At 39.2% G+C, this 14,408-nt stretch overlaps 1 protein-coding gene across 2 annotated transcripts in view; it reads right to left on the reverse strand.

Annotated features, from left to right (window-relative positions):
• Positions 1-657: 657 nt before the first annotated feature.
• SIM2 (SIM bHLH transcription factor 2) overlaps positions 658-14,408 on the reverse strand; it is a 55,691-nt gene continuing 41,940 nt past the window's right edge. For both annotated transcript variants that reach the window (XM_009567100.2, XM_054051263.1), the window contains exons 8-11: positions 11,523-11,670; positions 10,538-10,706; positions 8,982-9,390; positions 658-2,148 (exon numbers count right to left, since the gene is read on the reverse strand). In XM_009567100.2, coding sequence (XP_009565395.2) covers positions 1,421-2,148; positions 8,982-9,390; positions 10,538-10,706; positions 11,523-11,670 — 1,454 coding nt within the window. In that variant the 3' untranslated portion in view covers positions 658-1,420. The remainder of the gene's footprint in view (positions 2,149-8,981; positions 9,391-10,537; positions 10,707-11,522; positions 11,671-14,408) is intronic.

Below are 14,408 nucleotides of genomic sequence, written 5' to 3' on the forward strand. Positions count from 1 at the left end.
CTTGTTTTATTAAGAACACACGAAGAATATTTGGGGAAGTGGTTGAAAACAAAGTGGACGGACTGTTGTCAATTAAACACACATGGATCAGATTGTCTCCTCGTCTGTAAGCTTTACAAAGAAGTTTAAAAAAAGGGAGTAGGTGGGGAATCTATTCGTAGTGGGCTGGATAAAACGTAAATGTGTTCTGTACGCTTCTCACTTGCTACAGTTAACTAGCAAAAATTGAGATGTGTGCAAAGTGTTTATTTTCGAACCCTGATGCACTCAAAGTCTGCTTTATTTCAAGTGCAACTTTGGGCTTTGTGGTTTGTGTGGCAATTTTCAACTTTCTGTATTCAAATTGTCCACTGACATTATTTGTGACGTGCATGAACCGGTCAAATATTTAATCTTACCTTTCTGTTGACAATGAAATTTATGCTTAGTAAAGATTCGTGTGTTAAAAGCTGAACTTCAGACTTCAGAAGGCTATTGGTAAGTTAAAATGAAGCATAAATGTTCATTATTCCCTTGACTATAAAGAAAACATTTCTGGTGCTATTATTAAGATGTATTTTTGACTAGCTGTTTTGAAAATCTGCGCAGCCTTCTGCCAGAATACTCGGTCAAACACACCTTCTAGAAGTTTCTTTTTCTTGTTACAACATTTTTATGGGAAATAATCGTTAGTTCCTGATATGTGATTTGTCCCAATTTGCTATAACAAAACCTGTAACCCTTTAATACTTATCTTTGTATGTATTAATTTGTCATCTCATTCCTTGTCAAGATAAATGGTGGTGATGATAATCTCAGAACACTCAAATATATGCTAAATAAATCAAATTCAGTTTTGATTTATTTAGTTTAAAAGCTTCTGGATAATTAATAAATACGCTTTTTGCCAAACTGAGTTCTGTCCAGTTAGTACAGCTGTATTACGGATACTAAAAATCACCAGTCTAAGAAAAGTTCATTTGTCAAGATGCTTAACGTGTGGGTGGGGAGGTGATGTAAGGTTTCACACAGTTTGTCAAAAATACCCAAACTAGAGTGTATAGTTCATGATAGTGATCAAAACATCTTGAATGTATTTTGAGGAGGAAGGGTTAAGGAAAAAAATGTTCTTCATATAAATCTCTGCATATAACACCTATCATTTAATTTTGTTGCACACTATAAAATAACAAAAATAAGATCTGTAACGTTTTCTCACTGGCACCAGAGCTTAATCTGTGACAACAAAGCACTGAAGCTAGATGTAGGATTTTTTTCCTGACCTTGAAGGTACCGTTACACGTGGCTTGTCAGGAACACATGAGTCTGTCCCTCATTGACCTTCAGGTATGCTCAGTAAATGTAACTGTGTTTTCTCATGCTTTTTGCAAATCATTACAGTTTGGCTTCTTAATTAAATGTAAATACTCCTCTATTACTGTCACCTGCCATTGGCTATTATTACAGAAGTTCCAATATAATGGGGTAGTGCAGATTCCTTGTGGGTTTCTGGAGAAGAAGCTGATGAGGGGCTTTGGTTTTTGTAAATAAATGTATTTACTTCCTCAGAACTGTATCCATAATTTTCTCCTACATGTCCTGTTGCTGTACATGATGAAGTTTGAAATGTACCATGTTTGGCTAAAACGTGATGATAGTTTAGAAGCACAAATGGAACTTGTCCAGAGGGTCTCACATCCATTACACGTTCGCTTTCAGAGTCATGATCAAGCTTTACAGTCATTCTCTCATCGCTGTCCAGTTCATCTAGATTTGTAGCATCATGACTAATATGCCCATATTTAGGTTCTTTAATACAAATCCTTCTGGTTTGCTCATATACTGAGGGCATTGGCAGGAGATGACTTAGTTGTCCTATAGCTTTAGACTGGAAACATTCTGATTTTGGCAGCAAGGAGTTAGCTATTGAGTTTGAAAAAGAGCTTTCATTAATGTTCATTTTTTCTTGTATGTTTCTGTTAAAAGCAAACTTGTTTTCTTCTTTAATGAGGTGGTGGGGTGGCTGAATCCTGTTTTCTATCTTGGTGGGTTTCACAATGCTGGAATCATAAATCTGCTCTTTGTATCTGCTGTCTGGCATGGATGCTGTGCAGCTTGTAAAGTTGTCAGATAGGGTATCTTGGCTGTATCTTCTGTTTGATATGGGCACTTGCAGGAAAAAGAAGACATGTTAATTTCTGACAACAAGCTCATATAATAGTTAGACTATAATACATTCTATGACTGAACTTTAATGCCCGTTTGGTTTGGACCAGATCCAATCCCACTAAAGACATCAGAGACATTCCCATTTCCTTCAGTGGCTTTGGATAATTTTCTTTAAGACAGAAGAACTGGCAGTGTTGAACAATTCAGAAAGGTTTTCAGTATGAAATGCCCATTTGTTTATTTACTGAATAATTATAAATCACTGCCATTATTAATATGGCTAAATTAGGGAAATTAAATCAAAGAAGTATTTGGAAATGTGACCTGCTATCAAAACCCTTGGCTTTAAGTAAGCTCTTTTCAGAGATTTATTAAACAATTTACCAAAGGATGGATAACATTTATTAAATGTCAATGATTCAATGATTAGAGTAAAACAATATTTATTCCTCTGTCACTGTGGAAGTGAATTGGACGCTTGCCCTTCTAAGGAAAGAGGAGAGTGTGTAGTATACATATTAGAGCTATTTGTGATACATGTAGTGTCTAGATTGTGTCACATTAAAGGCTTTGCTTTTTCTCTTTGAAAAGCTAGCATCAAATATTAACTTATATTGAGAAGTAACATAAATGCTTCTTGAGTATTGCTGTGTCTCTGCTTTTCAGATACTATCATATAATAAAGCTGTATGTATAATATAGATGTAGTTTACAACATACACTGAGAATGTTTGTTTGAATGTGGGGGCACTAAACAGGGTATGCTTGGAAAATCAGGAGGTAGATTCTTAAATTTTCAAGAGAGTATGAACTAAGATTTCTATTCAGACTTTTCTTCTAAAATATTTTAAGTAATCTTAGTTTTCTCTTAAGGTTCTGCATGGTAGTAGATCTCTTGAACCAATGAGAATTGGTTTTATGATTTTCCGCTTGGTTATATAGCTCTTCCTTTTTTTGTACACACCTACCTACAAATGGTAAGAGAAGCCACAACTGGTTTACTCCTATACAGTATGACTAAAATTGAGTACTAAGTTTTCTTGCACTGTCTTGTATGAACAGTTTGACAGTTATACTACTCCTTCAAGGCAGATTTGAAAGTTTTATGTTAAAGGTTAAATGAGGCACTTACCAAATTCTCAAATTAAAACTAAACTCTATTTTGTGTTATGCTCACTGAAAGCCTGGACACATTTTTTACACTTTTTGTAAACAGAATTTTCTGTGGTTCTGAAAAATTTATTCAACATCTTAAAAGTTCTGGAGTTCCCCTGTAGTGGTTGCTGACGTAACTGTACCTGCTAATAATTAAATATTCCCTGTGCTATAGTAGATTGGCAAACCCTTCATATATAACAGAGGAAGAAGAAATAGCTCAATTGTACCTTTTTTTTTTTATATGCAGAGCTTCATTAATTTCAGAGGGAGTTGCACCACATAATTAACACCAGAATTTAAACAGGAATCTGGATCCAATTTCTTCTTGATCAACCCACCTCCCTGCTTGAAACAACAACCTTTCAAGTTATTCTCTTTAACTTTCATGTATGTATTTTGTACCAAGAAGTGTATATAGTCCTTAGTAAACGGAATTCTCATCAGCTGTTGAAAAATTACCCTCTTAGATCACAAATCAAACCAGGGATTCAACCACATGCTTGGAAATGTTGCCAGTGTAATTATACTACTATAACTTTAACTCCACTTTTGGCATTTTTACTATGAAATAAGTGTCCATGCTGAGAGCTACTGACATATAATTAATACAGTTTAACTAATCTGGTATACTGGTTTTAATGTTTTTCCCTCTTGGCACATTCAGAAGAGTGATGGGTTTATTCTCTCACTGCAGCGGGGAGTATTGTTACCTTGTGGCTCTACTCTAATCTCTGAACAAAAGATTGCCTTTTTCCATTTTCAGAGCCCACACTTGTTAGAAGCTGAAGCATCACAGCAACTGGATGGCCCCAGTCTTATCTTCATTTTTGTAATCTCAAATTCTTCTGGGCTAATGGCTGCCTTCTTGGTACCAAGAAGTAATTTGCATACTTGGGAGATTTACAGGATATTATCCATTTTGTTCTATCCTGTTTCTCAAATGTGTTTTTTATCTCTTTTGTTGAGGAAGAAGCTAAGCATCTGGTTTAATGTTTGCAGGCTTCCATTAAAGTTGTCAGCACATTCGCGGAGTTAGACCAGACAGTTAAGCAAGTCGTGTCTGCAGTGCAACAAAGCACAGTAGTTTTTGTCCACTTGCATTCAGAACGGTTACCGGAGCTAGTCTTAAACGTGCTTTTGTCTTCTTTTCCAGAAAAAAACCCAAGGATGCCCTGGGAAACACTCCTCCTGGAGTGTTTTATGCACAGAAGTGAATAGAAAGCTGAGCAGCATCTCTGTGGTGCCGTAGAAGGACAGCGCTCCAGCATTGCTTCCACCCATCTGGCACATGGTCAGTTACCAGACTACCTGCCTCAGCAAGTGCATCAGATCTCATGGATTCCACTCTTCTCCTGTGCTGGAAACACTTTACAGTCACTGTGCATTAACTGGGGATGCTTTCTGTACCACTCTTCTGCCAGAGTAGCTCAGCTATGCTAAGTGAGGTAGAGAAACTGCACATACAAGATTGCATATTATACCAGAGTGACAGCAGCTTTCCAGAGGGCCCCTTATATTTACTCACACTACCTCCATTTGCAACAGCCTACAAATGCAACAGTGGACTCCATCCTTCCCTCGTCATGCCTCTGTTAATTCTGGCCAAGTAGGTCTGCTTTCCTGCTAGAGCACAGGGTGCACCTCGGGCAAATTGAGAGGAAACCTGGAGGTCAGACCCTCATCACCTGGCAGCCTGCTCAGACTTCAGCATCCAGCCATCCAAGTGGGAACAGGAAGGCTACTCTAGCAGGTATTGGTCTTTGTTTAAAACATACCGTGTCTATTCATAGCTACAGTACACTAGAACAATCTTCTTCCTGTCAAACTTGGTGTTGCAGAGAGGAGCACAGCCTTGTCACCTTTACACAGCGCAGTCAAAGATCAGATGGTGCTCAATGGGGGAAGATGTTTGCAAAGAAGGCATTTCATTCACAAGCAGGCCCTTCTGTACCAAGACGTTGATAGATATGCTCCTTGTTCTCTTATTGCTCCTGTCTATTTCAGTAAAAATGAAATAAAGGCATCATGGAACCAGGCTAAGGCAAATAAAGACTGGTACTTAGCATTGATCTTCATGTAAAAGGTCTGTAGTCCTTACCAGCAGAAGTTTGCTTTCAGTCTGAAAAACCTCCTCGATGTTTAGAACACTGCTGAAGCCCTCTTCGCATATGCTTTGCCTTGCATAATTTTTCTTGTGCTTTCTGATCTACACTAATCTCAGAAGAGTGCGAGTTACTGAGCCTGACAGTTACTACACATTTTGAAAAGAAAATATGCCAAGCCTTGAGTGTTGACACGTAGCCCTGGTGTTTCAGTATGTTTCCTAATCCTTTGTACAAGACAGCCTTCAGAGAAAAGGAGCAATTACTCAATCCCTCTGAGTTCTGCTGAAGACCAACAAAGAGAGCTGCTGTACTGCTCAGATCAGGCATTCCTGTGTCACAAAGCCATGCTGGTGTTTCTTTGTATCAAACAAGGCAAAGATAAATTAGATCTTAATACTGCCCATGCCCATGAAAAAGACATTTTTCACAACAGCTTAGTATCTGTGCTGTGTCCTGATCTGAATGCTAATTTCAAGTCATGTGAGGCATGGGCTGATATTGTAATTACTATGTTGTCCATTATTCTTTCTCCAAAAACAATAGTAAGTCAACATGAACTTCAAGACATATTTGCCTCTAGCGAAATACCCTTTTCAAAGATGATGTCATGTATTTCTTCTAGTACTTACAGGCTAAACCTGGGGAGTTGAGTTGAGGGAGGAAGACAGACCAGAACTTTTTCACAGATGTTCCTTGTATTCTTCATTTCCTGAGATTCGATTAGTGGCACTAAGGTTCACACAGGTAGTACAGACTGGCCAGACAGCATAACTTAATGAGAAGTGGGTAGTGTGATACCCACAGTAGTAATATATCCATTCAATTGTGCAAAGGAAAATTGTGCATCTCTAAGAAGATGGTTGCCTTCTCTGAAGTGAGTTTCTTTTCTGATGACTAGGCCAGCTGGAAAAAAGTGGAAGAAGCTTTGAAACTAGATTCTGAGGCACCAGCATCTGATTTGCAAGCAGTTTTATCTGCTACGTGCTTTTTCAGAGCTTTGATGGTTTGGCCTGATCATCTTAAAATCTCTGATCTCTCCAAAAGAAACTATTTTCCACAAAGAAAAATGTCTCTGGCCTACGGCATTTTTGGCAGATGCCTCTATGGATGTGATGTGGAATAGCCCTTGCATCCCACCCGGTTGCCAGATGTCATATTTGGCATTGCTTTTGGATTGAAGATAACGATACTAAGCAGATCCTGTCTGCTTTGAAGCTTACTGGCTGTCAGTTTTTCAGTGAGCCACTGGAAAAAGCAGCAGTTGATGATGTAAGGAACATCAGATGCCCCTTTCAATTCAAAGCAAACAGTTGCTTCCAAGGAGTTAGATTCCTCTTCTGCCACCAGCCTCAGTAAAAGTACAACAGAACTATTTCTACCTCAGGAGGAAACAAACGCTGGAACAATTTGATATAAATCCCCTTTGCAGGGAGGCTCCTTTTTTCTTTCCTCTTTTATAACACTGTGTATGAACTCCAGATATGATCTCTAAGCAGGTCTGAGCTTGACCATATTCTTTTTTCCTTCCCAAACAGTACAATTGTAAATGCTTTTGCAGACAATTAATTGTACCAAGTCAATTTTCATCAAATCCCCAATAGCTGAACAACCATTAAAGCACATCTGAGCTCAGAAGAGAACCTACGTATTCTGCAACTTAAGCAAGAAAATCTTAAGTAGAAGTAGAACTGGAAGTAAGAACCACTGGAAACACAACTCCATTTTCCTGTTCATGAGAGAATGGTAAAGGTATGCATGCGTGATGAAATTGAAAAATACCATGAGTTGCTTGCAGTTTTTTGTTGGGATTTTTTTTCCCCCTAACATATTTAACAGTATTCCTGTGGAATCCTTCTGACTTAATACATTTATTAGGAGTTATCTGCCCATGTCAACCGACTGATGGTAAATTGCTTGTCTGCTGCTATGCTCACTGGGCTTTTCTGGCAAATGTTATGGCCATGATCAATTTTACAGACTGTTCTCTGAACAATCTGTTCTTTCCACATCCATTCTCAGTGTATCTGATGGCACCCTCTGACCAGCAAGGGGTGGATCTACTGTCTCGGTCAGTCTCATGGCATCTGTTAGTCTGAAAGCAGAGAAGAAAAGCTGGGCTGACTTCCGTACACCTGGAATGTCTTTGTTCCTCAAGACTTATTTGGGGTAATTTACTTCAATCGTTATACCTGGATGTAGCTTTTTTTTCTTTTCTCTTTTCCACAAAGATATAGCAACTTTAGAAAGAACAAAACCATTTCTTATTTTTGGTCTACACTTACACCTTTTCACATCCAATCCATAACAGCAACAAAAGACAGTGCATTAGAGGAGCATGGACTAAGAAAAAGCATCTGACCTGCGCTAGACTGTAAGAAGAGCTTCAAACTTGCTCATTTTCAATCTAAACACAGAGCAGTAAAATAAAATGCTACAGTCAGTTAGGTCAGGTCAATCAGCTAGGTGAGGTCAAACAGTCCTGTGAAGGACAAAACCCTCCTTACTTATTTCCTCCTCTGTGACAGACACATTCAATGTGTGACGCTGTCTTCTGTCTAATGTAGCAAGCTCAGCTTTTAGCATCGGCAGGTATTCTCTTCAGATCTAGGATATCTAATGTCTTGTCTCTAAGCCTATAAATGCTTTTTTCTGGCACTCAAGAATCTTAAACCAAATATCTGTAGCTTTTTTATTTTAAATTTCCACTACTGCTTCCTCCATCCTGTCCTTAATGAAGCTAGAAGAAAGGAGTGTTTCTATCTAACTTAATAACAGCATGTCAGCCAGTCAGTTCTCATCAGTGGTTTTTAACTAATCAAAATGATGTATGCAGATAGATGTAATGTATATGAAATCTAAGGATTGGATTCTATCTTGAGATTGTTAACATTTAGTTACTCTATAGCTTTGCAGCATTTCGGATTTGACTATTTTCCCTTCACCTCAGAGAAATTTGATCTGACCACCTGTGCAGAGAGATGATGCCATTGACTGGGGAGGAACACTGAAGACGTTTTTAAATAAAGCTGACGGCAATGCATTTCATTTGCTCCTTCCCTATAGTAACTAAGGTAAAGACATACACAACGGCTTCATACTCAGAAAGAACAACCTGCAATTTTTATGAAAATAGATCTTGTTTATTTTAATTTCTCCGTGTGAACTGAAGTACATTTGTTTCTGACTTCAGCAACGGCTTAACCCAGCAATTCCACTAAGTAACTCTGATAGTGCAAAACATGAAGGTAAACTGTGCTAGTATTAAAGGAAGTGGTAACTCTGCCCTGTTCTAAAAGTGATTCTGGTGAATATATTTTTTGCAACTGAAGTTTTGATAATATTCTCAATCAAGTGCTTATGGTAATGTGAAGAGGGATGAACATGTAAATGCTATAAACATAGCAGTTGTTTTACTTCACTATTTCTCATTTTCTATGTTTCCTAAACACCTTGTAATTCCTGTTTTCAAGCTACAATTACAAATCTTTCTCTTTCAGACACCCCACTGCTTTTCTTTTCTGTTTTTTTCTTTCTTTTTTTTTCTTTTTTTTTTTTTAAAGTCACACCCACCTTCATAACTCTGTGCAAGATTGTGTCGGATGATGTTCACTGGCTGCTCAGGAAGATTCTTGGATGGTGACTGGCTGTTGGGTACCAAGGAGTTGGCATAATGCCACTGGCATTCTCCATTTGTCTGCAGCGTACTCAAGAAAAATCGAGCCACTTCACAAGGTGCTCCTTGAGACTGCCCAAACTTTGAAGGCAACATTTGCTTTTTGCTACTGAAGACGTGAGAATCTACAGGGAAGTGTCCATAATGGTAAGAGAAAGGCAAACTATAAGACGGGGCATATAAAAGTTCACTGTTTTCTGAATGAAAGTTTTGTTCTTGAATGGTGGCAGCGTTCACTGCAGGGCTGGATCGCCAGTTTCCCACCTGGCTGCATTCCAGTTTGTCTGTTTGGAATGAGCTGTATTGCTGGGGGAAAGGAAAAAAAAAATAAGGGGGAGAGAGTTAAATGACTAACTTTTATGTGAAACCACATAACATATCATACTGTCTCCCAAAGCTTGATCTCCTTGAACAGCAATCTCACTGGCTAAAGGGACCAGCTTACCAGTACATTTAAAGTTCCTTCTCTTCACAATAAATTTACCTTCACTTACCTTGGGAACAAAAAGCTATTTTGTCATCCTGATATTAAGAGCTTGTTTGGTAATTTTGCCAGTTGGATTTTAGCTAGTAAGTGTAATGGGTTGTAAATACTAAGGGGCAGAAATTTGTTGTCAACTATTGGAAGCCACTCATCAATGGAGTAGCAGACCATAAATGTGATGTTGCATATGTTGGCGTGCCAAGCTTTAGAATGGTAGGAAGGCAAAATCTGTCCTTTTGCACTGGCTTCCATCACAATTATTTTCTCTTCTCACTCTCTCCCACCCTCCTCTGCAGACTCCAAATGCTTGCTGGGTTCTCATTGTTTTGAACGTGGTATGTGTGCTAGCTGCATTCCCTGCTGTTTTAAAGTAATAGCAGCCTCACCCAGTGATTTTCATTGCAAAGTCTCAGCATGCTTCATGGTGGGTGTCAGTCTCACCAATATGGTTTTATGGGTAATCTACACAGTTTCCTTTCACATCTGGGTCTAGCTCACCCAGTGACAGTGAGAGGTATTCCAAATCCCACTCCAGTGCTCTCTTTGCTAGGATTCATTCTTGCCATGCATATCCCAATGCAAGGAAACTGCTAATACCTATTTGACATTAAGAACTCTGCATATGACAGTGAAAGATGTATCCTACACTAGCTCAAATCTTCACAACACAAATATCCATAGTACTTTTCCTTCTTTTTGCCAGAGAAAGCACATTGGTTTTGAAATACGTTACATATGCCAAATCCAAAAGTTTTTGGTTTTGCTTTACTCGCCAGAGTAAAGCAGACTACTACTTGTGCTGTCCACCCAAGAAGAAAAAGATCTAATTGCATCTCAGCCTATAAGGGAGTTCCTGCATCAGAGCAAACTACAGTGAGTTTTACAGTAATTTCAGTTCTGGATGATCTCTGTCATGTCCCAATCACTCTATCACAACAATTAGTAAGCAAATATTGCTGAAAAAGTTACCTGTTGTGGGTAAGGCGTTGTTCTGAGTTTTGCCTTCATTTTATTACTTTTGGGTTTTACTATTTTCCTTGTTTCCTGCGAGGTAGATACTGAGTTTCTGCATGAAAATTGTGATTTAGAAATAGTAACCTGGTCCAGTGACAGCTGAAGTTCCTTATACTCAATATCTCTGCAAAAAAAACAGTCCAGTAAATTACACACTCAAACATAACACGCAATTCCAAATAGCACCTTCGAAAATACATGTTAGTTCTCACAATGTTTTCAGTTTTCCAAGATTTTCACTGAGTCTGCAGTATGAGGCTGTCAGCAAGCAGTGAATTTTATGGTCTAACCCGGTTCCCATGCAAGTCTATCACAAACATGCCACTGGGAAACACGTTAACATCTTTGTACCTAATGCCCCACTGTCTGAACCTAACCTGTGCCAGTTTCTTCTCAGTCATCTGTGGCACCCTGTGGTTTGGAATCACAGCCATGTACATTCACCAGTCCAGTGGGAGCTTCTGGCCGCTGTAAGAATGTAGTTTTGCCCTGGGTATCCATGCAACCCAGGGCAAGTGAGGGAATCCTCTGTGATTCACTTGTCCCTGAAAGTAGTGTTTCCTACCATGCTTCTATCTCTCAAACTGACACTGTGACCTCTGCTGGGTAGTTGTAGCTTTCTCTGTGTCTGGATGGCCCCAGTGCTCTTCTCGTGCTAATTACAGAACTGGGACCCAGATCTAACACAAATGGCTACAAGTGGTATTCCATACATTACGAGGTTATCATCAGGAATACTAGCTCTTTTTAACTCAAAGTAACTAGAAGAGGGAAGATAGGAGGAGAGAAAAGTGCCTGTAACATGCAAGCGCAAAATGATACTGGAAGACATAAACATAGCAAACTCAAATGATCTAATTAGTAATGAACCAATTATTGATAACACGCAAAATGAATCAATTGTTGATAACACGTAATGGTACAAAGTATTTTGACTTACGTAAGGACATAATTGACACTCACTATGCAGTGAGGCCGTGATGAACGGCTGTTATGCACAATAGTAGCGTAGCTCTGTACCCAAACCCAGCCTCCATGCTTGGACAGTAGTCGATAGTACTTGGTTGTGACTTGGCCTTTCACCAACACTGTGAATACATCACAAAAAAGCGTTTCATATTGCTTGGACTTGTGATCACCTCCTGGAGAGATTTATTTGCAAGGCAAGGACTTTTCTCCTTCCTCCCCCCTCCCTTAAACTTCCTTCTCCCACCAAAGTTTAATCAACTCCCCTGCAAAGGTATCTGTCCTACCCCCTTACATAGTTTCACAAGGTCATGCTATTATTTACAAGTAGTATGTTTCAAACTACTAAGGCTTGTTTTCCTTCTTTTCCAGTTCATCTTGCTCTCTTATGCTTACCTTCTGAAAAAAACACTTACTGTTTCTAATCTTCTGACTGAAAAAGTTTAAGACATCAAAAGTATTTTGAAGAGAACACAACTAGCTTGATTTTTTCCGGTATATTGGAAAGCATTTTTGTCATTCATAGCTTGATAAGTTATGGTATGTTTTGCAATGTATTTCATGCTACCATACTTTTTTCTCTATAAGCTCTAAATTTTTAAGGTTGATTTAAAAGGGGAAAATTAAATGCTATTTGGTACTTAAATATGCAGTAAATACAGGGCCAGAGAGCTGAATCATTTATCTGATAGGTTTTACTAGTACTGTAGTCCTCTACACCAGTGTGGGTTCTCTGTGAACACAGAAGTTTTGGTATACGTCTATGCTATAATAGGAGTTGTGCAACATCTCTAAATATTGAATGTAGCCACAAATATTTCTGGTTCAGTGCTAGGAATTTGATAATTCACTAGAAGATAATGCCCAGTTTTGAAAAGCGATTCTTCTCTTGCTTGACCCTGGAACATTCCTCTAGGAAACTCCATCTTCCTACTGTTCTATACAATCAGTTTATTTCAAATTAGGAAACGAGGGACTGAGCTTGCTACACAAATTACGTCCAAAAAAAAGTGATCATAGCAGAAATTCCTTTAGATAATGCATAGTTAGGAAATTGAATTGCTGCTTGCAAATGTAGGGCTTGTATTAGACTGTACTTAGTAGCAAAGCTCACTGTAATTTTGTTCTCTTGTTGTACACAGTTAGTACAGAAGCAGATGCATAATCAGGAAATAGAATAACAGCTTTCTCTTTCAGCCAACTCTAGCAGAGCAAATGACCACTTGAAGTAAAAAGATATGGCCTTATAATTGGTGTTCATAAAAGATTTTTCTGACAGGGAGGGCATGCGATGTTTAATTGGGACCTGGACAGACCTGAACTTCAGGGGTTTGTTTATCGTGTGGTAAATAACTACACGCCTATCAGTCATTGCTGGGCTTGGCTTTTTTCAGTTGTTACCTGGAGGAGTAGGCATTTGTAATTTCGGTAGTAGTCAGAGACCACAATAACATGAATAATGTGAATAGCCAAATGTGAGATGACAGAAATAGAAAAGCAAAAGCTCTCCTTCTTGCTAAAAGGTCCTCTTAAGTCAGCAGCATACAGGTCACCTCTTTGGACTGCTTACTCTCCTATCCACTGTGCACACCACAACATATTTAAATGTTTCTTCAAATCCAGGTTACCTCCCTAGGAAAATCAGGCTCTTACAAAATGACTACAGACAGGTCTTTCTGGAAGTGTCAGTTCTCCTTCCATTACAGGATATGGTATCTGTTTGTTCAGAAAGCAACAGCATAAACAACATCTTACAGAACATTAAAAAACCCGTCCTCACTGACAACGAGAAATGAATGCTGCTATGACAATGTTCTCTTCGGGACTAGTGCTTTGGGACTAGTTTTGACTGTCTCACTGACTTTTTAAAAATCCTTTTAACAAGCTTTAGCTCTCCCTTTAAGACAATATTTTAAAAGATGTGAAAGCCACTGAGGACTGCAGTGTTCAGTGTTCAGCTGTCCTTCCTAATTATGTGGACAAACCAATATTTCTCCTGGGACAGGGGAGGACTCCAAGTCTCCTGCATTTTTAGCAGTCTGGGGAAAGTCTGACCTTGGCTAGGGGATGGTAGCTGCGCTTCCGATACAGTAAATCAGGTCAATTTTCATTTGGCTCTGTGTTAAATTACCCTGTTCGATTCTGACTGGGAGACCTCAGAAATGGGAATGAGGTAAATCCACTACCAAGAAAATCTGTGCAGGCTCAGACTTCTTGGTGGTCTCTGCTGCAATCAAATGGGGAAGAGTCAGTGGCTTTAGCCTTGGCTCTTAGATGTGCCATTTGTAACTGGGTGTTCCGCTCTTGTGGTTCCCTCCTGGTTTAGCAGAGAAGCTGAAAAAGGCTCTGAGCTGGCTGGGCTGGTCCTTCTGGTCTGTCATAGATGGCTATTTTAAACGGTTCCGGCAAGCTTATGGGCATGTGGCTGGGAGTTCCTAGTCTGCACTTAAGGAGAAAGAAATGGACTTCTTGGCCCAGCCCTCAAGCAGCGTGGTCAGTGGATGATGCCCTAGCAGACTATAGTACTTTTGCCATCTTAAAAACCAGTGCAGCTCTGCCAGACAGCTTGATTGCTGCAGGAGCAAAAGTAGCCTCAATGCCATGGACAGACTATAAACTGTGTTCTGCTATAAGATAGATTTTAAAATACATAGGTGGACTTCCAGGAAGTGGCAGAACAGTTTGGTGATTATATTAGCTGGGGCTGGGTCTTGCGTTGCCAAGGCACAGAGATATGGCTCTTGTAAAAGTTTATGTGGGAAGAGCAATGATGTTACAACATGTGGGATGCACAAAAACCTCCTCACAGAGAGACAATGGTACAAATGAAGTGATTTCTCTGAGGCCAGCAAAATTCTTT

This window comes from Cuculus canorus, chromosome 1 (genome assembly GCF_017976375.1).
Source record: "Cuculus canorus isolate bCucCan1 chromosome 1, bCucCan1.pri, whole genome shotgun sequence".
Classification (NCBI taxonomy): Eukaryota; Metazoa; Chordata; class Aves; order Cuculiformes; family Cuculidae; genus Cuculus; species Cuculus canorus.